The following is a 26,960-nucleotide window of genomic DNA, read 5'->3' as shown; positions in this document are numbered from 1 at the left end:
ATCCAAAAGAAGATTAAAAATATTTTTATCTTATGAAACTTATTATAATTCTGTCCAAATTGTATATCCATAATTGCAAATATACTAGTAAAAAAACACAACTTTATAGTTTTATTGCGTGAATCAAGGCTATACATTGACAATATAGAGATTCTCTAAGTAAAAATAAATATTTGTAAGCTTTGTAAAGTATTTATTTTAATTATATGTACTTTTTGTACCTTTAATTCATTTTGTTTTATATATTATCATCTCCTCCTGCCACTTTTATTTTTTTCTTCTCTTTTTGTGTCTTATAAGTATTTTTATACATATCTTGATGTATAATGTTTCATATTTTTGTAATATGAAAATTTATAATGTTGACGATTTTTTAACAAGAAACAAAAAAGAAAACATGAATTCGGACTTATTGTTTATTGTTCAATAAAAAATTATTTTATTGTTAATTTTAAAATTAAGTACAACATCACAACAGAAAAGTCCTATTTACAACAAAAAATCTAAAATAAAAACAAAACAAAAAAGTACTTTCAAAAGGGTATATCGACAGGTCAAGTGTACAAACTAGATATAAAAGGCTATAAATAAAAAAATATATATACAAGGAATATAATAAGAATAATCAAAAAGGAAGATTCAAGGCTTTACACAAATTCACACTCTTTTTGGCTTTACTTTGTTTGTTTTTTTTCTCCTGTTGTGTACCGATTTAAAGATCTAGCGAAGAGCAAAACAAGAGAATGAAACTTCCGTATGTGCCAGGGATTGGTTAATAACAGTCATGGACCGCCCACAGAACACAACACAACCGGGGCCAATTAGCGTTTCCGCAGCGCCTGTGCAGGTGCGCATGCGCTCTGTGCAACGCTCCCTCACACGTGTTTCCCGTGGAGCAAACGGACGCACGCGGATTGTAACATGGCGGCAGACGGAGGCCGAGTTGCGCTACCTTGCTCATTCAGCCCCAAATCACGCCAGTTTCTTGCCCTCTGTGCACAGGACGGACGATTGCGGATCTGGAATACAGACAGCAAAACTCTTCAGCAGGAATACGTGCCTTCCGCGCATCTGAGCGCAGCTTGTACATGTGTGACATGGGGACCGTGCCGAGCAGCTCAGGTAGCACACTGGGTCCGGGGGGCAGTGGGGGTATTCGGCCTGTTGTAACGCAGCACACCGCTATAGGGTCTTTAACTTTGGGGTCGCTTTGTCTGTACATTTATTCTAATTTTGTTCACTATACTGAACGCGGATTATTTTGGAAAATATACTCAGCGTGTTTAAGGGCTGCGTTGATGTAGAGAGCTGCGCACATGTTGCATGTGGGCACATGTGCAGACACAGGCCGCAGGACACGCTGATACAGCATGGAATTTACCAGAAAACCTTAAAATTAGCTAAACTGTGCCCGGCAGTTCGACTGTACGTGTATATTGGCGCTCGTGAACATAGTTATAATCGTATGATTATTGTCTGTGGCTAATAACGCATTCAGAACAAGTTGTTGTGGCCTAAAGTGGCCTAAACAGATTTACATAAACTGTTATTTTACAGCTAATGATCATGGCAGTACATCTGTCAGTGTGTTAATGCTTCTAAATGCTCTGTGTTTTAATCATTAGTGTTGTATTATGTTTGTATGGTCTTTAGTGAACGATCACATGGCCATAGAGCTAGTGAAGTAAAGTCTGTCAAATCACTGCGTCAACTGTAAGCTCGTGACTAAAACTATGTGAGCTGTTGAAAAATCGTAATATAATGAACGTCATACTCGTTTATCATTGTATGGTGTGTGAGAAAGTAAGCCTATAAACAGCTTTGACCAGAGAGGAGAAAGGCAAATTTCGAAAAACGTTATAAGCTACTAATAACAACTTGGAGGTCTTTTGGTCTATTATATTATCGTAAATGTTAGTAAAAAAAAAAAAAAAATGACCTGTAAAATTCTCTGTTGGGAAAAATGTAATAGTTGAAATGTATAATGTTCATTTTATCTCTAAAGAGCTTGTAGGGCTACACTAAAAGTCTGGATGAATCTTAATAAATGATGAAAATGGTCTATTTTTCTGTGTGTTAGGATGTGCCACAGAGGAAGAGGAGGAAATATGAAGCTGGACAAGCAGCTGAGCAGTCAGATCTGTTGGCGCTGGGCACTGCTGCTGGGTCAGTCCTCATCTACAGTACATTGAAGGGAGACCTGCACTGCACTCTGGTAATAAATAGTTGTTAATGCCATTTAGAAAGCAGTATATCTATTGAAAGTAACTTTTATAAACCTGATTTCAGAGATATGGAATAATTCTGTAGAGTAATAATTCTACTTAAAAACACAGTGTTGATAGAGCAGTGTTTTAATCTTGGTTACCCTGCAGTTACTGGGTGACCACTTCTTTGAATCCACTCAAGAACCCCGATCCTTGACCTTTAAAGGGACAGTTCACCCAAAAATGAAAATTCTCTCATCATATCACTTTTTCTTCTGCTGAACACAAACGCATATAAAGGCAGTGTAAAAGTAATCCACATGACTCCAGTGGTTAAATCTAGGTCCTAAGAAGAAATATAAGTGTGGGTGAGAAACAAAGTTATAGTTGTCTTTTTTTTTTTTTTTTTTTTTTTTTTTTAAACTAATTTCTCCTCCCTGCTCAGTAGGTGATGATATGCACAAAGAATGCGAATCGCCAGAAACAAAAGAAGTGTGAAAGTGGAGATTTATAGTAAAAAAAAAAAGGACTTAAATATTGATCCGTTTCTCACCCACACCTATCATATCGCTTCTGATGGATTAACCACTGGATTAAACCACTGGAATTGTATGGATTACTTTTCATGCACCTTTGTGTTTTTTGGACCATCAAAGTTCTGACCATAATTCACTTGCATTGTATTTGCATTGTATCTTCTAAAAATCTTCATTTGTGTTCAGTAGAAGAAAGTCATGCACATCTGGGATGGCATGAGGGTGAGTAAATGACGAGAGAATATTCATTTTCGGGTGAACTATCCCTTTAAAGGAATAGTTCACCCAAAAATGAAAATTCTCTCATTATTCACTTACCCTGATGCCAGATGTGTATGACTGTCTTTCTTCAGCAGAACACAAATGAAGATTTTTAGAAGAAGATAGAGCTCTGTCATGTCCTTTAATCGGAGTATATGGCTGCCAGCAATATGACAGACCAAAAGTCATATATGGGCAACATAAAAGTAATCCATGTGACTCCAGTCTTTCAGTGAATATCTTCTGAAGCAAATTGATATGTTTGTGTAAAAAATACATCAATAATTATTCTTGTTCTGCTGAAGAAAGATAGTCATGCACATCTGGGATGGCATCAGGATAAGTGAATAATGAGAATTTTAATTTTTGGATGAACTGTTCCTTTGAGGGGTGATCACACTAGAATTTGAGCTTGCGAAATTACCAGATGTCGTCACGCACGAGGGCTTTTGATTTTAATAAATCACAAACAACAAAGTATTACATTTAAAATGGTAAAATCTATACATTTACTCACTTTTCTGCAACAATTAAAACATCCAGCTTTGAAATATTTATTCTTTGAAATGAGCCAAGAGGTCAAAGTGTGGCATTCCACTTTAACTTTCAGATGCAGCGAAATGCTAAGTTTCTGAGTGCGTCTAAACTTTGCTGAATATTTATTTTACACACTTTGTTTTTATTGAAAATTCACTGAAATATATAAAAAATAAAAAATTGCATTAGCCATTAACAAGGTTGTAAGATATTGAGACAGGCACGGGGGGATCTGCCATTTCTGTTAAAGGGGGATGGTTAACCCAAAAATAAATTATTTTGATTTATTCACCATCATTTTGTTTTAAACTTGACTTTCTTCTGTGGAACACAAAGGGAGATGTTAGACAGATTTTTCATTTTTCGATGAACTATCCCTTTAATCAGCCAAACAGGCATGGTTGTCATCCCATACTAAAAATGGAGAAAAAAAGGCCATATATTAGGCTATTAATTGGTAGGAGTGGGTAAAAATATTGATTTCCCAATGCATCGTGAACTTCATTTGAACAATATTGATCTTAAATCCCAGTATCATGTAACCATGTTCTTCAGTGAGAGAAAATCGCTCATAATTGCAACTAAATTTCACGCAATGTGACTAAAATTTTATATCTTTGGCAACTGGCTGGTAAATGATTAGATTTCACTCACCAGTAAATGCATTGTTGTATAGTAGTGAAGTATTCAGCAGCGAGATCATTTCACTGCGTGTTGAGTGTAAAAGTTGTTCCGTGTAATGTGTGTGTGTCCAAAGACGAGAGTCACACAACCAATTTGTCATTGAATAATGTCTCTTAATATCCCTGCTATTTTTTACAGTCAGTTGTTGATCAAAAAATAAACGTAATTCTAATCAGGAATTTGAGTCTCTCTCGTCAACACGCGCTAATTTAAAGACGCTGTTTACAGAAATGCCGGGTTTCCTTAAAGGTGCAGTATGTAAGATTCAGAAACCCTTGTTAGTAATGGCACCTGTGGCCATTAAGTGAACTGCAGCCAGCTACCAGTTGCTCGTGATCGCGCACACACTCCATAGGGACGCGAGCATCAACCAAAAACAATGAAGTAACGTACAAAGAGGCTGAACGTGATTCACCAGCATCATGCTGACAGATGAGGTAACATAATTAAAGTTACACAGTTATGATTGTTTTACTACAAACTTTGAGACTGTATATTATATTTGACTCTCCAGTGTTGGAACGGGGCTAAATCAAAGTGTGGATATAAGTCTGACAATGAGAGACTGTTGTTTGAAGTGATCACTTTTCTTTGCATGATACATTGACTGCATTTATACGATAGCCTATGTCGGTGTTGGCAAGCTAGCCAGCTTTATCAATAGCTGTTTGCTAAATGTGGTGGATGATGTCAGTAGCTGTTTATAAAATAGAGTGTACATTATATGTTGACAATTCAGTATTGATGTGATTCACAACTGTCATTTTGATATATCGATGCGCTATTGTTTTATAATAATATAATGTCTATATTTTCTGTATAACCAAGTTACATTACACTAATGAATGGAGCTTTTTGCATTATCTTGAACATTGTCTAGCATTCATTTCATGTGTTATTGTAGTTTACCTTGCTGAATAATTACAGATTAACATTGACATTAACCTGACTTTTAGTATAAAGAGAAGATCATTGAAATTATTTGAAAGTTACGAAGCAAGGTAGCTTGCAGTTCGTCAGCGTTAGCAGGCAAGATCAAGTTAGCTAAAATTACACAGATCAATCCTTATGGCACTATATTTCACATGCTTTGCAGTTATGTAACCTTACCTGTCCAATAAGAGGAATGCCAATTCAAGGTCAGTTTTGATCCCCAAAACCGGACAAAGGTCCCTCCAGGAATCAAATGCCCTGCCAATGTTCACTCTAGTTTTCGCTCGACCACGATCACGTTCCTGCTTAGCCAGACGGGATTCAGTAGATAAATGTTTTTTTTGGCTTACTCTGAGTTTGTGTAGGAGTTGGTGTTGTGCTGGGAGCCGGACGTTTGCTGGATTCCATCTCTAAGATAACGTTACCTAGTGTTGCAGACTGTTGTCGCTGTTGAGTAGCGGAAGAGAAGCACTGAGGCAAGGCTCTCGGGAGCGTGCATAAACGTCACATACTTTAGATTTTCCCGGCAAAACGATCCGCTCCCTTCACATGAAAATCAGACTTCAGGCTTTAATAGGCAAACTAGGAAGTCCGGGAAGGGCTAATTTTTTAAGTTGGGTTACAAGCCGTTCACACACTGCCAAAAAAAAGGCGAATATTACATGAAAAATTTTACATTTCACCTTTAAGGAGACCGTACCGGTTTTTGGCACGTGTTCAACAAATCAATGTAAATACCTGTAAATAGTACAAATTATGCAATTAAACAATAAACATTTAACAAAATATAATAAATGCAATATAATATATTAATTAAATCCATTGTTCATTTTCAAAAAGATAAATTTGACAAATGATGATAATTTACAGCAATAACTGGTAGAGAATTTATTTGATGTGTAAGCAAAAGTGACATAACTAAAATATACCCATATGAATCGAAATTGGAATCGAAAGCTTGTGAATCGGAATTGAATAGAGAAATCTGTATCGATACCCAGCGCTAATAATTGGCCTGGGTGATATAGCAGTCCATCACTTATTTCAGTTTTGTCGATTATTCCTGGTCAAAAAAATACGTTTTGCACTTACACACTTCTTAAAAAAAAAAAAAAAAAAAATAGCTGAGAAAAAAAGCCGATTTGCAAGTGATGGTAATTCTCCCAAAGATGAAAATTCTGTAACCATGTTCTTTAAAACCTGTATGAAGGGATGTCAAAAGTACTAGTACTTTGTTACCAAGTCAGTATTAAAATAAAGTGTTAATAATAGTCATATATATATATATATATATATATATATAATGAATTAATAAAAAATCATGTTTAAGCAATATCTCAGAAGCGAGAGAGCTGTTGTACTGAAAAGTTTTAATCAAAGTTTATTTATACTGTAATTCTCTGTGCAGCACTTTGACAAAAAATAAGACCAATGTTGTTTTGAAAAGTAATTGTTCTATTTTCATTTGATTAAAGATTGATGAATTCATTTGATTAGACACCATTTAGATAATACAATTTTCATAGGGCCGGCCCTACTAAAAAAAAACGAAGTAATGTTTACTTAGTTGATAAACGCGTTAAGGAAATATCCAATTGTTTACACTTATCATTTACATTTAGCCTATTTAAAAAGTTAAATATCAAAGATTGTGTTCAATAGCATATATGCCATTTTTGCTGGTATTACATATCAATTGGTATCAAGAAATATTACTGGTATCATTACAGAATATTGAAATGTTGGTATTGTGACAACCCTACCTATATTATTTTCTTTCTTCCATGGAACGCAACAGATGTTGACAGAATGACAGCCTCAGACATCGTTCACTTTTATTGTAGTGGGGAAAAAATGCAATGCAATGAAAGTGAATGGTGACTAATACTAACATACTGCCAAACATCTTGTTTTGTGTTCTATGGAAGAAAGTCATACAGGTTTAGAACAGTAAGATAAGTAAATAATGACTGTTCAATCTTACTTTGTCAGGATGGAGAACACAGTGGGCCAGTTAACTGCGTCCAGTGGCATCCAGATGGCTCTGTATTGTACAGTGGCTCAGATGACACGTACATAGCTGAGTGGGACCTGCAGACAGGAAAAGTTCGCTGGTAAGTGTTATGTGTTGGATTTTGACTTACGTGGTTTATGTGGTTTTCTGCATGAAGTTTTATCTGATCTCACAAACAAACTGAACATGTTTTTTTCATGTGTTCAGCAAATGGAAGGCAGACAGATCAGCCATCAGCAGCCTGTGTATGAATCCAGATGGAAAGCTGCTGCTCTCGGCTGGAATGACCATCAAGATGTGGAACCTGGAGACTAAAGAAGTGTACAGGGTGAGCATAGGAGAAGATTAATAAAGACTCAAATGGGATGTAAATTTTGAGCAGGCAACACTGTCACAGATTTTGACAGAACGATTTTCCCCAATTTGCAGAAGTTTACTGGTCACTCTACAATGGTAACGACTCTGTGCTTTGCCACAACACGACCCCCAGACAGTAACGGACTGTACTTCCTGTCAGGGGCGGCTCACGACAGGCTTCTGAGTGTGTGGTATGTTTTGTTCAGAATGTTTTCAGTTAGGTGTTTCTAACTGTTCACTGCACACAGAAATAAACTAGTTAACTGTATCTGGCATTAGTGTCCAGTCCAAAGAACCATATGCACTCCAATGCAAATCAACATCATTGAATTGATCTACTTTCAGAGCGATAGTTGTTTGCCAAGCTTCAGCACATTTGTTTCAGTAAATTAATCATGAGATGTATAATCTTATGTTGACATTGGAAACCAACCTTAGTTGATAAACTCTAGCCATTAATTTTTGGAGGAACTTCGGAATGTCTGATCATGTTCCCCTGTGTGCTCATCAGGCAGGTGCGGTCTGATGGCAAAGACAAGAACTCTGTGGTGTCTTTTACTCTGACAGATGAACCCCAACACGTAGACCTTCAGACATCCAACAGCAAAGATGAGGTGAGGATTTAAGAAATGTTATGTTTTTTTAAAGAAATATTCTGGGTTCGATACAAGTTAAAGGGATAGTTCACCCAAAAATGAAAATTCTTTCATGTACTCACCCTCATGCCATCCCAGATGTGCATGACTTTTTCTTCTGCTGAACACAAAGATTTTTAGAAGAATATCTCAGCTCTGTAGGTCCATACAATGCAAGTGAAAAACAGATAAAAGCAGCATAAAATGAATCCATACAACTCCAGTGGTTAATACATGCCTTTAAAAGTGATATGATAGGTGTGGATGAAAAACAGATCAATATTCAAGTCATAATTTTTACTCAAGTTTTCCTCCTTGCCCAGTAGATGGTGAAATGCACAAAGAATGCGAATTGCCAGAAACAAAAGAAGAATGTGAAAATGGAGATTGATAGAAAAAATTACTTAAATATTGATCTGTTTCTCACACAAACCTATTATATAGCTTCTGAAGACTTTGATTTGACCACTGCAGTCTTAAGGTTGATTTATGCATCTTTGTCGAACCTACGGCGTAAGCTCCTTGTAGTTGCCAATGCGTTATTTAGGATTTATAGTTCTGCGTTGGTGTGTCTGTGTCGTTATGTGATTACACAGCCAAAATGCTAATTATGCATTCATAAACAATAGCTATGTAATTTGTGGATTCAAAAGTATTTATTAAATTATTGTAGCATTACAAATGAGTTCTAGGTATGTGATCATGTTGAAATTTAGGCGCATATGTATTACACATGTTGCCTGCATTGCAGGGAGAAAATAAATGATGAAAATACTGTATGCTTGTTTGCTGAGGAGATAATAAATATTTTGGCACATCTTTTGATGTTCTGTGCTTAAAAGAGAAATCATCAAATTAACTACTCACCAACTCACCTGGCCAACACCTAAATGGGTGTTGTTTTAGAGACTTTATAATGCATATAGGCAATATAACCAACTCTTACCAGATGCTTTTTAATTTGCTGACAAATTGGAAGTGTTCCATTTCCATAACTTGTGAAATATGATTATTTACTGTAGGCTACACCATACTGTCAAACATACGGTCAAATCACCGACCAGATCGGTAAGTTTGCAAATAGAATAACACATACTTTTAACTGAATATCAATTTAATTAATTAAATTAATATCAAGTAAAAGCCCTGATAAAAAGCATTCATGAGTTGTAAACAGATATATTTGGTCGTGTTTCGCTGGTAACTTCATGAAACAAACAGAATATTAAAACAGCACATTCTCCCGATTGAAACAATTCCATTAATGGTCCTGAGTCCAAATACAATGTGATATGATGCATAAATCTTGAAATAATCTTGGATTAAATGCGACGCTACCTCAGATATCCTTGTTATCATCCTGGAGGGTGGTCTCTGGTTACAAAGTGGACACATCACAGGGAACGCGCAATTACATGTGTCGAGGTGCATGTCAGGTTACGGCGTAGGTTACACCGTTACCGCCTTAGCTACGCATGGCCTGCGGTGTGGGTTCGACGCAGAAGTATAAATCAGCCTTTATGGATTACTTTTATGCTGCCTTTGAAGGTCCAAAATGCATATAAAGATTTGGTCATTTGCATTGTATGGACTTACAGGGCTGATATATTCTTCTAAAAATCATTGTGTTCAGCTGAAGAACGAAAGTCATTTACATTTATGCATTTAGCAGATGCTTTTATCCAAAGCGACTTACAGTGCACTTATTACAGGGACAATCCCCCCGGAACAACCTGGAGTTTATTGCCTTGCTCAAGGACACAATGGTGGTGGCTGTGGGGATTGAACCATCAACCTTCTGATTACTAGTTATGTGCTTTAACCCACTACGCCACCACCTCTTACATATACATCTGGGATGGCATAAAGTTGAGTAAATGCTGAGAGAATTTTCATTTCTAAATATTCCTGTAAGCTCAGTAAGTGTTTGCTGCTACTTTATTTTTATTTTTTTAAAGGAAAAGAAAAGGAGGGATGAGTCAAAATGATTTTTTGTGGTAATCAACATGATGCCACAAATGCTGTTGAACCAAAATATTCCTTTAACACAATATTCAATATTAGTGAATCTGGTTTATGGAGATCTTTGTGTGATCTGTATTTCTGTGATTCTCAGGCTGTGAAATTAGCAGTGGTGTGTAAGGACGGTCAACTTCATCTCTTTGAGCACTTTCTGAATGGGTGAGTCTGTCCTTCCTCTCATTGCAAGGAATAGTGTCAGAGAAACTGCCTTCATGTCCTGAATGCTCACAGGGCTCAGCAATGAAAGGACTTTTTTCTTTCGGACCTGGGCAATGAAGTCATCCTTGTAGATGAGCCCTGGTTTATTTTTTCCTCTCCTTCCTTGTATTCTGCTTTTCTTTTTTTCACAATTTATTTTCTACCCATTTCAGGCCTTTCATGTCCTATAATCTGTGCGAATGCTATTTTCAAGCAGTGAAGTGAGTGAGTTACTCTTTCTCTCCCTCAGACCGTGTAAGAAGCCGCTGTCTCCAGTGTGTTCACTGCAAGTGTCCACTATGAAGGGAGAATCACCAGTGCCTGTGCCTCTGCTTGCAGCAGCTCTATGTACAGACCGACTGAACCTGATGCTGGCATATGGACATCACCTGCAGCCTGTCATAGAGAGAACAGTGAGTACAGCAGATACAAATTGTATTTTTATTTGAAACTTGTGATTGAATCCTCTCTGATATTACGGTATTGTTCTAAGCTCTCTCTTTCTGATGACTTAACTGTTAATATATTAACATACGTCTCTTCCCACAGCCATTTAACACATCAGAGAGACACGTTTGTTTGGTCCGAGATGTACATGCTAGTCTGTCACTCTCTGTAGACATGGCTGTCTCCAAGGTAAGATCCATGCCCTTTTATGTTTTGCTATTGACAGGGGTTGTCAAGCAGTGACCACAGTTCTGTATTGTGATATGCTATACTTCATCAAACTATTTTTTAATTTTTATTTTTGCATAATTCTTGTATAATTATTTAACGTGTAGTTTGCATTATACATGCATAATTAGAACAAAAATAATTATATCTTTGCTGTAGCTCAGTCTGTAGCTTGTTCTGTAGTTTATATTGTTAATCTACCAAAGGCTGAATAAGAGAAAAAAAAATTAATAACGCTTGGCTTGATGCTGCCTCCAATCTAATCAGCTGCACATGTGTGTGAGCTCCAAATTAACATAACATAGGTAAACAATAGGTATGGGACAATATATCGAATTTCGATATATCGCAAACCAAAAAATGACGAACCCATATCATGGCATATCTTCATATTTTGAAATTTGCAACATTGTTTTCTGTTCATGTGGTCATAAATGAAATGACCCGTCAAACATCATCAAACATCTCTCTTATCACTTGATTTTACCGCTACTGCGCTTTTTTCTACACTGTTTGCACGCTTCACACAAGGCCCTTGAAGTGCTTAAAGTGCTTGAATTTAGCATTTAGAAATTTAAGTACTGGAATACCTGGAAAATCACCTTGTTTTGATGAAAAGTGCTTGAGATTAAAATGGATCGTTTCCTCCTTGTAATGGTTATCCATCAAAGATGAGGCGACTCCACTTTCATTGAATATGTGTCTTAATTAGGGGTGTAAAAAAATATTGTATGGTACTGTATTGTACGATATGAAACTTGCTATACAATACCATATGTATCGTACAATACTTAAACACATTATAGTGTAATGAAAACCAAGCAGCGCAATATTGAGAGCTGCGGAACAGTCTCCTCCCGCAAGAGGCGGCAAAAGCGCTCTCAGGAAAACAGAGCAACAAATTTACACTACATAGACGAGAAGATCGATAGCAAACCCCATCTGAAGCAATGCAGCCTATCAAATTTGCCAAACAATGGTGTCATGTCCTGGTGCTACAGTACATCAAACATGTCGTTTTATTTACGCCAACATTGCGCAAACTCGGTGAGACAGAAACAGCACCAGTACAGCACCCTCCCTAGCAACCGGGCCAATTTGGTTGCTTAGGAGACCTGGCTGGAGTCACTCAGCACATCCTGGATTCGAACTCGCAACTCCAGGGGTGGTAGTCAGCATCAATACTCGCTGAGTTACTCGGGCCCCTTCATTATCTGAATTCTTAATTGTTTTCTAATAGTTTTTTACTGTGGGAACTAATTCTGAAGAATGACCCATAACCTTTAACCTGAAACCCAGAAGGTTCAGAAGTTACTGGTCTTGATTGCAAGGGTTTGTTTTTAAGGTTTATAGCCATTCACTGTATTGATTTGAATCTCCTAGGTGAAGACGCCCATTATTAATGAACAACAGGGCAAAGTTTTAATACCAGGACTTCCAGGGCACAAAGCACCAATCAGATTTACACCCAATGAATCAGAGAAGAGAAAAAAAGGGCCCCGTACCACAGAGGTAATACTCAAAATACTTCTAAAATCTACTCGAAATTCACATTTGTGTAAACTTGTTTTCAGAATTTAAGAATTACCTTTAACACAGAATTTATCTCTGTCTCTGTAGTTGTCTATAGAGGAACGGTTAGAGCAAATTGAGTTGAGTGTTGGAGGAAAGGGTGCTGGTAAAGGGTCGTCTTCCCTGCAGACGGACAGTTTTGCTGTTTTGCTCATACAGGGCCTGGAGAGCAAAGATGAGAAGATCCTTAATGTAAGTATTAAATACCTCTCACCACATCTGTTAGATGAACCCAGCCAAGTTTCAAATGTAAAAGTTGAATTTGGTTTTTGCCTATAAAAGCAGTTCATGTTCTCATTTTGATTAAATTCATTCTGACAGAAAATATTTCAAACCAAAAAAGAAATGTTGATAAAGAACACTGTTGCCCGGTTACCACCACTAGCTGTCCTGCCATTGGTGGAAGAGGTACGTATTGTCGACTTGTTGTCATGGTTAAATATGTGTTGATTTTTCGCTGATTTTTAACTGAAATCATTTTGTTTTTTTAAAGCTGTCCAGAAGACTGCAAGGGCATCCATTTGCGTAAGTAAACATTCTTTTCCATTTAGTTTTTTTGTTCATTGTAAAATTGCATTAAACTAATAGATTGTGTTTCTCTGCAGGGCTTTGCTTATAGTTCAGTGGTTTAAGGCCGTACTTACACAACACACATCATACTTGTCTTCCGTAAGTGTGTGTACACCTGTACCTGTGTCTGTACATGCACATGTGCATAAGTCAGGGCCCAGCTGCAAGAAATCCCTTAAAGTGATAGTTTGCCCAGAAATGAACATTTTGTCATCATTTACACTCTCATGCCATCCCAGATGTGACTTTCTTCTGCTGAACACAAAGATTTTTAGAAGAATATTGCACTCTGTAGGTCCATACAATGCAAGTGAATGGTGGCCAGAACTTTGAAGCTAACAAAGCGCACAAAGGCAGCACAAAAGTAATCCATACAACTCCAGTGGTTAAATCCATGTCTTCACAAGAGATATGATTGGTGTGGTTGAGAAACGGATCAATATTTAAACCCTTTTTACTATAAATTCTCCTGCCTGCCCAGTAGGTGACGATAGGCAGTAGAATGCGAATCACAAAAACAAAAGAAGTGAAAGTAGAGATTTATAGTAAAAAATTATTTCAATATTGATCTGTTTCTCACCCACACCTGTATCACTTCTGAAGATATGGATTAAACCACTGGAATTTTATGGATTACTTTTATGCTGCTATTAAATGCTTTTGGACCTTCAAATTTCTGGCCACCATTCACTTGCATTGTATGGACCAGCAGAGCTGAAATATTCTTCTAAAAATCTTCATTTCTGTTCAGCAGAAGAAAGTCATACACATCTGGGATGGCATAAGGGTGAGTAAATTATGAGAATTGTTATTTTTGGGTGAACTATCCCTTTAACTTAAGAATCCCCTGGGTTATAGTTGTAAGTGAAATGTATCTAAAGGTTTTCTTGCAACTGGCAACAGATCTTAATGTTACATTATTGCATCTTTATGGTTGTGCCCACAGTAGTTTTTTTTTTGTTTTTCAACACAGCTGCCTGATCTGGTGTCTCAGTTGGGGTCGATCTATCACATGATTGAAAGCAGAGTGAAGTTATATCATCAGCTCACCAGACTCCACGGCAAACTCTACCTGCTTATGACACAGGTGAGTCACTGAAATGCATGCAACCCAAACAAATGGGTTTTTTTCAGCTTTGTTTTTTGAGCAGCCTGAGATTTTATACATGCTCACTTTGAATATTCTTTTTCTTCCACTAGATGGCGACAAGCCACAGCGCTCACAAAGTTGGAGACATTGATCACACAGCCAAACTGGTTTATGAAGAAGGTATAGGAGCTCTCACTTCTTCTGTTTTTTTTATTTTATTTATTTTTTTTTTTCTTAGAGACAAAGCCAGTTTTTTTTTTTTTTTATCAATTAATTATATTTTTGATTCAATATGGTGAATCTGTAAGATTGATCTATATAGTTTAAACCAGTGGTGGGTTACAACCAAATATGGGACATGTCTGTCTGTTCTGACATGTTAAGTGCAGTGGACAGCAGAGAAAAAACTATGCTATATGCAAATTAAAAAATAAAATGGAAATAAAACTTTGACACACTTCGCTAATGGAAGCCTCATCTGCAAGTGTCCCATTGATTTGTACCGGTTTTATGTTATTTGATTTTTACAAAATGTAAAAACATTGTCATATTCAGTCTGTCATTTTAATAATTATGCATATTACTGGTTTTATAGTAATACATTTTAAACTTTCTCTTGAAGAGTTTTGTTTTTATTTTTTAATTTGTGTGTATATATATATATATATATATATATATATATATATATATATATATATATAATGTATACACACATATGTATTGTTCTGCAGATTCCTCCGATGAGGAAGAAGGTTCTGGAGATGAAGGACGACCAGAGGATGAGTCTGATGTAAGTCACACTTACACACTCATTTTTTTTTTTTTTTTTTCTCTTCCATGCTATCTTGTTTGTTCTTTCATTTTTCTTTTTGAGTGTTTGAAATGTAATATGGGAGTATGGGATTGTTCTCATTTTGATTTGTCCCCTCAGGACTGGGAGGAGGATGAGGCAGCAATGGAAGTGACAGGAGACAAACAGAAACATACAGAAGAGGATGATGAAGAGGAAGATATGAATGATGAATCAAAAGCGAATGGTGATTCAGATCTGGACCCTGAAAATGAAAGTGAGGAGGAATAATACGTAATCAGGCCGCAGGATCCAAAAAGGGCCCTTTTTATTACTGCTTTCATTTTTTTATTTTATTGTGACAAAACAATTGTATGTTTTATAGAATTTCCATGACCATTGCAGCCTGGACTTGTGGTTGCCTTTCTAAGAATGGTCACGAGGGTTGTGAACCCAGACTGAGCGCTCCACGTGCGTAAAGTGTACACATGGATTTGAGGTCCATTTGGGTCACTGTTCCTTTGACTTGAAACTGCCTTTGTTTTGTAGCTCAGCAATTATGAAATTCTATGGGATTCCCAAACCAAAATCCCCCTCCATCCCCTGCTCGATTGTATACTTAAAGGGATAGTTCAGCCAAAAATTCATGGTCTTCATTACCCTCATGTCGCTCCAAATACATAAGTTGCTTCTGTGAAATGCGAAACGAGAAAAATTAAGAATGTTGATGCTGCACCATTCAATTTTCCATACAATGAAAGTGAATGGTGAATGAGGCTGTTGATCACTAACATTCTGCCTCATCTCATTTTGTCTTCCATGAAAGAAAATCATATGGGTTTCGAACAACATGATGGTGAGTTTCATTTTTGGGTGAACCATCCCTTTAAGAGTGTCTGATGTCAGTATGGTTTGACCTTATAATGTTGTCATAGCTAGTCTTTCCCAATTATGCCCATCTACTCTGCTCACATCGTTAACTTATCTTTGTTTTAATTCCCCTGTCAGTCAGTTCTCATGTTTGACTTCTGTCCTGAGTGTGATTTCATTTGAGGCTTTTCCACTCTCTGCAGTCATGACCCAGTTCTCAGTCTAGAGAACAAAAAATGTGAACCTCTCCCAATGAAAACATGAATCTTAAAAACAAAGTCCCAGAGGTGTATAACATTAATTATACAGTGGTTGTGATGTGTCAACCAAAACTTTTCATGCAAACAAATATATTGGTGACTGTTGTACAGTTTAAATGAAATAAATACAGTTTTGTTCTCATCTGTTGTTTGGCTTTTTCTCTTAAGAACATATTTCTTTCCTGCCTCTAAATATCAGCACTTACACTACCGGTCAAAAGTTTGAAACACTAATTCATTATTATAATTTTTTTTCTTCACATTTTAGAATAATAGTAAAGTCATCAAAACTATGAAATAACATAAATGAAACTATGGGAATTATGTTGTGACTAAAAGTCCAAAATAAATCAAAACTGTGTTATATTTTAGCATCTTCAAAATAGTCACCCTTTATCTAGAATTTGCAGACATGTACTCTTGACATTTTCTCAACCAACTTCTTGAGGTATCACCCTGGGATGCTTTTTAAACAGTATTGAAGGAGTTCCCATCTATGCTTTTCTTTATTATTTGGTCTGTTATCAATAAAAAAAAATTTAAAACAATTACATTTTAGTTTTATAATGAAATAAATTAATATGGTGGCACAATTATATTTTTGTCTACAAAACTAATTTCAAACATTTAAGCGTATGCCTTCAGATCAAAAGATTTTTAAGATCATGAGAAACATTTCAGTCAAGTGTTTCAAAACTTTTGACCGGTAGTGTATCTGCATTCAGACTATTAATTATTGAATGTAATAATTCTGTAGTTATTTGACTAGAAAACAGCTGACCCTTCAGTGTTTGACATGTAAGGATTTAATATTTTTATTGCTGGGCCAGTATTTTAGATGTTTACTTGCCCTGTCAATATTTTCACAGGCTCCATTTTAAATTTAGCCATACATTTGGGTGTATATACATGTTGTTTGCAAAATTAAAGTAGAATAAAATAACTAAATGACTTTTACAGTGCCATTGTACTAAAGCAAAATTATTCATATTTAATATGGATGTATAAATACATTTTTTTAATTAATTTGACTGTATTTTTTTTTCGATTGTAGTAATGTAAGATGATTAAATGTGAAGAGAAATTCAAATGTGTCACAATAGATATTGTTTTAAAGCAGCTTTAAAGAGAATAGTAAAGTACAACACATTTCTTTAAAAAAGGATACTTTTTTTTCATAATATATTAAATTATATGCAGATTTGTTTTTGTTATGGTATAAAACTATGGCTGTCGATAGAATAAAATAATCGTGACTAATCTCATGATTTCAGAATGAAATGGAAATAGTTTCAAATAAAGTCAATTTTTTTTTATTTTTTTTTTTATGTTGTCAGCTTTTTATAATGTTGGCTTTTTTTATTTACATTTTTTTATTATTATCATTCTTTTTTTCTCTCTCTCTCAATTTTATCGCGACCCCTTGCGGCCTCCTGGTGGTCTCCAGACCCCGGTTTGAAAACCTCTGCATTAGGCAGCATCAGTACTTCATTATGGGTAATTTTCAAAACAAACTGCAAATTATTTCAATTGCGTTTTCTATTTGTGGACGCATAAACTGTGACAATCTAAATGCAGTTGCAAATCGCTTATTACCGTTTGCAAATTCTAGTTCGATATGACACATAACTCATAAGACAAGGGAAATGCAATGGCAAATGGACTGCTTTTCCTTTTGAAATTTGGCAGAATTGTACGTTCGTGTAAACGAAAATGCAAACGGTAATAGGCGATTTGCAATTGCATTTAGATTATGTCACAATCTATGCGTCCACAAATAGAAAATGCAATTGCAAATACAGTTTACAATTTGTTTTAAAAATTGCCGAGAAGGACCTGGCTGCAGCCCGCAGAATGAGGCGGCTACTTATGGGGCGGAGCTACACGTGTCGCTCCGCCCATAGCCTACTCTCATTGGCTCGTGCATATTTCATAGACATACATGACAGGAGATGTTAGGTGTGTTCGACTTCATGCAGCGCTGCGCAGACCGATAGGCTCTGGACTTGAAGCAGTGCATGTCGGTTAGAAATTTTGTCCGACTTGAACCGGCGCTACCGCCCCGTCACTGTTATGTATACCATAAAAGTACCGCGATAGCGATTCGAGAGCAGCCGACTGGTGGAGCCTCTGCAGTTGCTCCAGAGGAGCTGCACGAGCGCTGATGACGACACAGCTCGTTCACGATTGGCCAGACTCACAACTTGACAACGGTTACACGCGCTTCATGGGCTGCGGTGTAATTGCATCTTCACATACTACATTTACTTCTTCTGCTATGTCAGTCTATGGCAGAAATAATAGTATATTAGTATGCCATTTCCATGGTGTTTATTCTGACACCTCCAGTTAAGCGAAAACTCTCACAAATCCATGTATTTCATTTTTATATCGTGTTATATTATGTTTATCATAGTATTATTTTTTATTCATAAAAAAAAAAAAATACAGAATCCTTTATTGATAGGCTTTTAAAATAATACAGTTATGAACAATATCTGTATAAAAAGTACTGAACATTTATTCCCAAAAACAAGCCTTGTGCTATATGAAGAATAATATTCTGAGTGTTTTACAGTTGGTTTCATGTCTCTAGGTCAAACGATCATTGAGTTTAATGGAATTAGAATATTACAAACATTTACACTATTTATTTGAAAACATATATAATGTAAATTCCACAAACAGAGCCTTGTGTCATGAAAGGGATATTTTTAAGAACATTTCATATTTGTTGTGATGTCATAATATCAAATGGTTAAATTGTTTAATTGATTTATAGGGCTAATAAAATTGATATTAAAAAAAAATCTCTTTTAAAAAAATTCAGTTTGTGCTAGGCAAAGAAAACCTATTCATGCATTTCCAAGTTGGTTTGGCTTGAAAATGTTATAGGCACGGAGAGTTTAATAGAAATTGTAGCGAATGTCAAATATAAAACTAACTTTACCGCACTAACGAAAGGATGAATGAACGAACGAACAAACAACATGTGTATTTGTATTATTTCCCCCAATATTAAGATATTTGAAAACACATTTATATTAAGAATCATTACGTCTTTATAACTGGAATTGGAGTGTAATTTACAGTTAATTTACAGAAGATGGTGCTGTTGGCTTTCATAACCCATATGTCGGGTGCATTTGCATCAGAAACTAATAAACAATGCAATACAATTGTGTGTGTGTGTGTGTGTGTGTGTGTGTGTGTGTGTGTGTGTCATATATATTAAAAAGTTTATATTACAAGAATTCTAATACACTTCTTTTTATTTTTTTTATTTTTATTTTTTTACTGGTGATATAAAAAATATATATATATTTTATTGTTAATTTAATTAATTTCTCTAACCAAGCGTTATAATGAAGGCTTTGTGAAATTGCACAACTTTTTGATTTACAGATTTGCGCATTTAAAATACAGAATATAAGTAACTATATTCCACTACAGTTACAATTTAAATAATTGGTAATTAGAAAACAGTTACATTCAAAAAGTATTTTGATTACTGAAGAGATTACTTTGCATTTTATTGTCATTTGTTTCATTAAATATTTAGTTCTTTCAGGTGTAAAACATGTATACATATAAATGATGCGATCCAAAGTGCATCTGAACAGTGGTGAAACACTTTCTTATGATGTGTTACATTCATACAAGCAGACAGAGAAGTAAGTTTGAAGTAAGTTTGGAGCAGAAGAAATAGAAATAAACCTTGTGTAAATTGTCAGCTTTACGCTAAGATAAAATGCTATTTCTAGCCATTTTAAATGCACGTTACCAGGCACGATCATATTTTTTTATCAAGAAAATTCAGGTTGGATCCTAATTTCTTTTTTTCTAGTAAGACCTTTGATATTAGGGCAAAAATCTTATTCTTGATAATAATTTTTGTATTGTTTTCCTGTAAAAATATCTAAAAATCCTTAAAACAAGATCAATTTGATTGATCTTGTTTTAGAAACAACACTGCATAATATATTTAGGTTTTTCAGAGAATGTATTTTTAACATGTGTATTTTGTCTTACTGTACTGGCAGAGTTTTTATAGTCAAAACAAGTGAAAAAAAATCAACCAGTGCTGAAGAAGTAATCCAAAGTATTTAGAATATGTTACTGACCTTGAGTAATCTAACAGAATACATTACAAATTACATTTTACAGCATGTATTCTGTAATCTGTAGTGGAATACATTTCAAAAGTAACCCTCCCAACCCTGCATGTGAGGTACAACACAAAGTCATCTCACTTGCGAGATATAGCACTAAAATCAAAATGATCTTGCTATATAATTTTAACACTGACTACGACCGCATTAATATTAGAGTTGAATCTTCGCCATTGTAAGTTTAGTAATTTTGCCCTCCACTCATGTTTTCAACAAGACTAAGGGGCCGTTTACATGACAATGTTTTCAACTAAAAACGGAAAACTTTCTATGCGTTTTGGCTGTTCGTTTACACAACAACGGCGTTTTAGGGCCTGAAAATGCAAACTTTTGAAAACGGGTTTCAAAGTGCAAGTTTTGAAAACAATGCCGTTGTCGTCTCCGTGTAAACGTACAAAAACGCGAATTTGTGAAAACGATGAGGTCATGCGCACACGTATTACATGTTCAGTCTATAGGCATGCGTGCAAGTACTTCAAAACAACACGCGAGACATTCAAAACTACAATGGCGGACTACAGGACTGTGTTTGTGTTGCTCAGGATTTTGAGTTTATTGACGCTTCTCCAGCAAAGTGTAGATTTACTGCATCACTACTACGACCAGCGATCGCCATCTTCATTGTTTGTATTCACCGCTCTGTGGAAGAATGCTTATGTTCGCAGGCGTGTAGTGTTTCTTTACAAAGTGACATCGCCAACTACTGGCCTGGCATGCATAATACAGTGTTTTTAGACGTTTTCGCGGATCCGTGTGAACGGGGATCGTTTTGTCAACGTTGTGGTCTGTACGTGAAACTTTTCAAAAACACAAAGGAAAAACGTTTCCGTTTTTAGTACATCGTTGTCGTGTAAACGTACCCTAAAACATCAACATTCTGCATGCTCAGTCTGCAAAGAACTGTGAGTTACAACACAATTTCATATCACTTAAGAGCCACAGCATTATTATCAAAATTATTGGGCTGAACTATTTTAAAACGCATTTCCTATCATGTACACCTATTAAAGATGACCAAGCCAATGAGAGTAGGTTATGGGTGGGGCGACACGTGTAGCCCCGCCCCATATGTTGCCCCGCCCCGTTCTGCAAGCTGCAGCAAGGCATCCTTGGAATTGCCCGGAAAATACTTCCATAATGAACTTCTCCACTAGGTGTCATCAATGCGTACAATTCATCACACGTGTCACAGTTGTGCCTGACTACCGTAGCTCACCCGACTCCGCCTGCACGTCAGTGTCACTGTGCTCAGACTTCACTTAAGACGACTCTGAACTCTCTCTCTCAGATTGTGAGTACACACTATATAAGCCTTCTTTTATTTTTACAATTAAATTGCTATAACTAAGGCAATTGTAAACATAGATTGTCTCTTTTTCCGTGTGTTTTATTCCGAAACTAAAGCAAACTTTAAGAGAGATGCGCTGAAATGATTTGAAATTACAGACCGTTAAAAATGTTTGGATTCACATGGTTTATGATTCATGCTTTTAATTGTAGGATTGTATTTATTCAGCTTTTAACCTTAGCTCTAAAACGTGGAATTAGTTAAATTGCCTGAACTCGTTTACAAAAGTTTTGTCATTTAATCTTTGTAGTACAAATATTAGACAAAGTTAAAATGTTCATTTAAAAAGAAAGTTCTATGTGTGGTAATAAGATGTTGTCTTAGTGATGTGTATGTGGTTAGAGAATGAGGACACCACCACACCAAAGGAATTATGTTAAGGAACATTTCTTGTTTATGTTCTCACTTTCTATGTGCCCCCTCCTTTTTTGTTCTCAGGTGAGAGGTATTCAGGAGAGAGTGCCTGAGAGCTCAGAGGTGCCATGAATTGGACTATCTTTCAGGGTCTCCTGAGCGGGGTCAACAAGTACTCCACTGCAATTGGTCGTGTCTGGCTGTCCATAGTCTTTCTGTTCAGGGTCATGGTCTATGTTGTTGCTGCTGAGAAGGTTTGGGGTGATGAGCAGAAAGACTTCACATGTAACACGGCTCAGCCTGGTTGCCATAATGTTTGCTACGATCACTTCTTTCCAGTGTCCCACATACGTCTGTGGGCACTGCAGCTTATCTTCGTCACCTGCCCATCGTTTCTAGTGCTGCTGCATGTGGCATATCGTGAGGAACGCGAGAGAAAGCACCGTCTGAAATACGGCGAGGGCTGTCAGCGCTTGTACGCCAACACTGGAAAGAAGCATGGTGGTCTTTGGTGGACCTATGTTCTCTCGCTGGTTTTTAAGATGGGTGTAGATGGGACCTTTGTTTACCTGCTCTACCACATCTACGAGGGCTACGACTTCCCGACCCCGCTCAAGTGTTCCGAGGATCCCTGCCCCAACGTAGTTGACTGCTTCATCTCTCGGCCGACCGAGAAGAAGATCTTCACCATCTTCATGGTGGTGACAAGTCTGGTGTGCATCCTGCTCTCCTTCTGCGAGATCATCTACCTGGTGGGCAAACGGTGCTTTGAATGTGTCCACAGGTTGCAGGGGACACGCCAGATAAGCAAGGCAAGGTCCATCTCTGACATGAGGAGCTCAAATGCTTGTTTACAGTCAAACGCCAAGAAACTGGCTAGCAAAGAGCAGCCGGCGCCAGCGTACAGTGAGGTTATCTCATCATAAAAAGAACATGTGCTTGGAAAATAACGATGGAGAGTTTCACTCAAAGTGTGACGCAAAGATGGAAAATGCTCCTCATGTTCACCAGGGGCCGGTTGCACCAGCTATATGTAAGTTAGAACTTAGCCTAGTTGTGGCGTAAATGGCACTAAGTCACAATTTAAACACTACTAAATATTTGAGCGTTGCACCATTAAACTTAGGTAGAACGTAACCCTATGTATAATTTACGGAATATTTACGGAAGCCTCAGACCAGGAGTAACGGTTGGAATAAAAAAGCAGACTCATTTAATGACATCAGTGAGCTCATATTTTGGTTGACAGGCTTCAGTCCTTTTGACGTATATGATGATGTTGCATAACGTGTTGAAATTTACGGGAGAAAACGTTTTAATGTAAAAAACTTACTACTTCAGCATGAAACCGATCTAACGGTGCACTTTCCTGTGTACGCCGCCTAGTGTACGCCGCCTAGTGTTAAGTTTTAACATATACAAAATATATAAGATATTATAATGAATAAATGTCTATTTTTCCAGCCTGTTGTACTACTATTTATTTATTTATTGCCCTTATTAATTTTAGATACAGTTTTTGAATATTGTTATTTACACAGGCTAAATATATCATTAATGAAATCTTGTTTTATTAAGTATCATAATTCAATGGGGAAATCATTTATTACAGCTGACAGTTACGTGAGCAAACAAGGTTTGAACATCAACCGTAACAAGATAAAACTTAAATCGACGGCTTTGTAACACTTATGTGTCAAATTTGAAGGCTGCTTATTGGATCAATACAAGTAAAAACGTTATATTATGTGACTACACATTACTTTACGGAGAGCTTTGGATCTACTAGTTAGGCTAAATCTTGCCTTAAGAACAGGTGGTGCAACCAAATTAAGCACTGACTTAATTTACAAACTAATTAGTAGTTATTAAGCCCTTAGTGTGAACTTTACATCTCAACTTAAGTGAGGCCTTACGCACAGATGGTGCAACCCTGCCCAGAATGTGAACTCAAACAGTACTGACTCAACAGACATTTGGCAGAAGAGGAAACTGCTTATATGCTTGCCCTATATCTACTGGATCTTTCTTATCTTTTTCCTAGAAAGTTATTGCAAGAATTTTTTTTAACTATTGGGAGGTCAAAGTGGCAACATTCAGGATGAAATGTTGAAGAGTCATAAGCCATCTTTAGACAGCAAAGGTGACAAAGAAGCTTCACCTGAAGTGGCATATATACCAGAAAAATGGCATTTAATGATTTAAATATAAAGTAATGAATTTAAATATATGAAATTAATGAAAATTATTTTACATTTATAAAATCAACAACAAAGTTTAAGAGCTGCTCTGCTGCTGCATTTCTTTTACACAGAACAAAAACAGCATCAGAACCACCTTTGAAACTAGGGGCTGAGGTGGGTCAGAGCAGGTATAACTTAGTCTGGCTTTTATGTGGCATTGCATCTTTACACAGAATGTTGAGCAGGAACAGAGAAGCCTTAACTCTGTTGTGTAAAGAGGCTTTTATAGTTTAGTTGTATGACTAAAGCAAGTCAATGCATGATTTAGATGTGGTGTGTCATCTGTTAGGCCAAGCTCCAGAATCTTCACACGCCAAAGGTATTAGCCTAATTACATTAATTACAAGGTAATTTTTGTCAGTTTTCCAACTGACACTATATAACAAGAAAAAAACGTGACTTAAAAATTGTGGCTAAAGCTTTCTTCCCTGCACTTTTTTATTTTTTATTTTTATTTTTTTAATAATTGTACTTTATATATTATTTTGTACTTTGTATATTATTTTATTTTTTTCATGTGAAGCAAAAAAAAAAGTGATGGCATGAGCCCTTATCTTGAATTTAGCAGTGACATTTAAATGTTCTTCTCTTCTTTGGATGTGAGAATTGCAGGCATGCAGAGATGTGTACATTTCTTCTCCATCTGTTTACAGTCTATCTAGGTTATTACTGTTATATTGAATATATTTGTTGCCAGCTTTTTATTTTATATTAGATGGTGTTGATGTGTGTCAAAATCGTGGTGCTCCAATCTGAGTGGTATGTCTTCCAGACAAGAAAATATTGAAAAAAAAAATGTTATGCTGCCAGATGAACAAATTCAAAAGAGGCTGTTTTGTGAGTGTGTGTGTGTTTGTGAGAGAAGGAGAGAAAGAGATTTCTCATTCACTGATAAACATGTATCCTTTGTAAGTAAACATTGTCTTAGGTTAGACGTCCTTCGTTTGTATGTTAACCTTTCGGCATTCCTTCCTCATTACAGTGTGTTTAGCATTGTTTACATTTTGAAATTCATTAAAGTCTGCTTTTTATTTTCTTATAATTTGCTGTCTGTTTATTAATTATTCATGGAGATGAAACAGGTGATTTGACTTTAAAAATCAGCCATTTATGATGTGTTGTGCCAAAAAAAATCTCCTGACAACTTGTAATAATTAATACGAGATGGTACCACGTAAGATATCTGTAGAGGATTCAACAATAAGGAAGGCTACATACCCCCACTGCCCGACTGAGGCCCGGGCAACGTCCGGCCTGCTAACTCCCCCCCCACCATTCCTGGAGAGGAAATCAGCCACAACCATCTGTGGCCCCGGCCTGTGGACCACCTTGAATTTGAAGGGCTGAAGTGCCAGGTACCAACGAGTGATCCGCGCGTTGGTATTCTTCATGCGGTGGAGCCACTGAAGCGGGGTGTGATCCGAGTGGAGGATGAAGGCCCGCTCCAGCAGGTAATAGCGGAGGGTTAGGACTGCTCACTTGATGGCAATACACTCTCTTTCAATCGTGCTGTACTTAGTCTCTCTTAATGAGAGCTTACGACTAATGTACAGCACGGGACGCTCCACCCCCTCCACCTCCTGCGAAAGCACGGCCCCCAACCCCCTCTCTGATGCATCTGTCTGCCACAGAGTGCAGATTTCACTCTCATGAAAACCTGTTGGCACGCCTCCATCCACTGGACCAGATCTGGCGCCCCTTTTTAGTGAGAACAGTCAAGGGGCTGGTGACATCAGAAAAATAAGGCAGAAACCTTCTGTAATAGCCCCCTGTTTGGACTTGGGATGTGGACAGGCCGCTATCGCTGTGGTTTTATCAATTTGGGGTTGTACCTGCCCATGACCCAAGTGGAAGCCCAGATACTGTACTTCCACCCGCCCAATTACACACTTTTTTAGGTTTGCTGTGAGACCCGCCCACCTCAGTGACAACAGCACGGCCCTTAGATGCTGCATATGCCTCTGCCAATCATTACTGTATATGATAATGTCATCCAGGTAGGCAGCGGCATATGCGGTGTGTGGCCGGAAGATCTTATCCATTAGGCGCTGGAACGTGGCGGGAGCCCCAAACAAACCGAATGGAAGAGTGACGAATTGGTGTAATCCGAACGGTGTGGAAAAGGCCGTTTTTTCTCGGGATAATGGAGTTTAGGGGATCTGCCAATATCACTTAGTTAAATCCAGTGTCAAATAAAATTGAGCCGCACCCAACCAATCGAGCAGTTCATAAATTCGGGGCACTGGGTACATGTCAAATTTAGACACCGCGTTGACTTTCCGGTAATCAACACAGAAACGGACTGACCCGTCACTCTTAGGTACAAGAACAACCGGGCTCGCCCAATCACTGTGCAATTCTTCTATTACCCCCATTTCGAGCAATGCCTCTAATTCGTCCCGAATCACCTTTTTCTTGTGCTCGGGTACGCAGTATGGCCGACTACGCACAACCACTCCCGGTGGGGTCACGATATGTTGCTGTATGAGGTTAGTCTGACCGGGAAGAGGAGAGAACACATCCGCAAACTCTTTTTGCAACCTGGCCACCTCCGTGAGCTGGGAGGGTGAGAGGTGGTCTCCACAAGGGACCGGGGTGAATGGATCGACTTTGAACTTCACCTCTGGCCCGA

The 26,960-nt window shown here is 37.1% G+C and overlaps 2 protein-coding genes across 2 annotated transcripts; both read left to right on the top strand.

The window, feature by feature from the left end:
• The first annotated feature begins 874 nt into the window (after positions 1-874).
• Positions 875-16,353, top strand: LOC127455134 (WD repeat-containing protein 43-like). Its single transcript, XM_051722748.1, has 18 exons — positions 875-1,122; positions 2,081-2,215; positions 7,151-7,272; positions 7,380-7,500; positions 7,602-7,720; positions 8,041-8,143; positions 10,281-10,345; positions 10,635-10,797; positions 10,934-11,020; positions 12,443-12,571; positions 12,680-12,823; positions 12,953-13,039; positions 13,125-13,156; positions 13,237-13,300; positions 14,175-14,288; positions 14,402-14,471; positions 15,023-15,081; positions 15,223-16,353. Exons 1-18 carry the CDS (start codon positions 922-924, stop codon positions 15,370-15,372), a joined length of 1,965 nt encoding a protein of 654 aa, XP_051578708.1. The 5' UTR covers positions 875-921; the 3' UTR covers positions 15,373-16,353.
• Positions 16,354-21,593: 5,240 nt separating this feature from the next.
• gjb10 (gap junction protein beta 10) lies at positions 21,594-25,370 on the top strand. Its single transcript, XM_051723524.1, has 2 exons — positions 21,594-21,674; positions 22,170-25,370. Exon 2 carries the CDS (start codon positions 22,214-22,216, stop codon positions 23,009-23,011), a length of 798 nt encoding a protein of 265 aa, XP_051579484.1. The 5' UTR covers positions 21,594-21,674; positions 22,170-22,213; the 3' UTR covers positions 23,012-25,370.
• The last annotated feature ends 1,590 nt before the right edge of the window (positions 25,371-26,960 follow it).

Source organism: Myxocyprinus asiaticus, chromosome 17, assembly GCF_019703515.2.
Source record: "Myxocyprinus asiaticus isolate MX2 ecotype Aquarium Trade chromosome 17, UBuf_Myxa_2, whole genome shotgun sequence".
In the NCBI taxonomy this organism is placed as follows: Eukaryota; Metazoa; Chordata; class Actinopteri; order Cypriniformes; family Catostomidae; genus Myxocyprinus; species Myxocyprinus asiaticus.
This window is presented reverse-complemented; position numbering and strand designations above follow the sequence as displayed.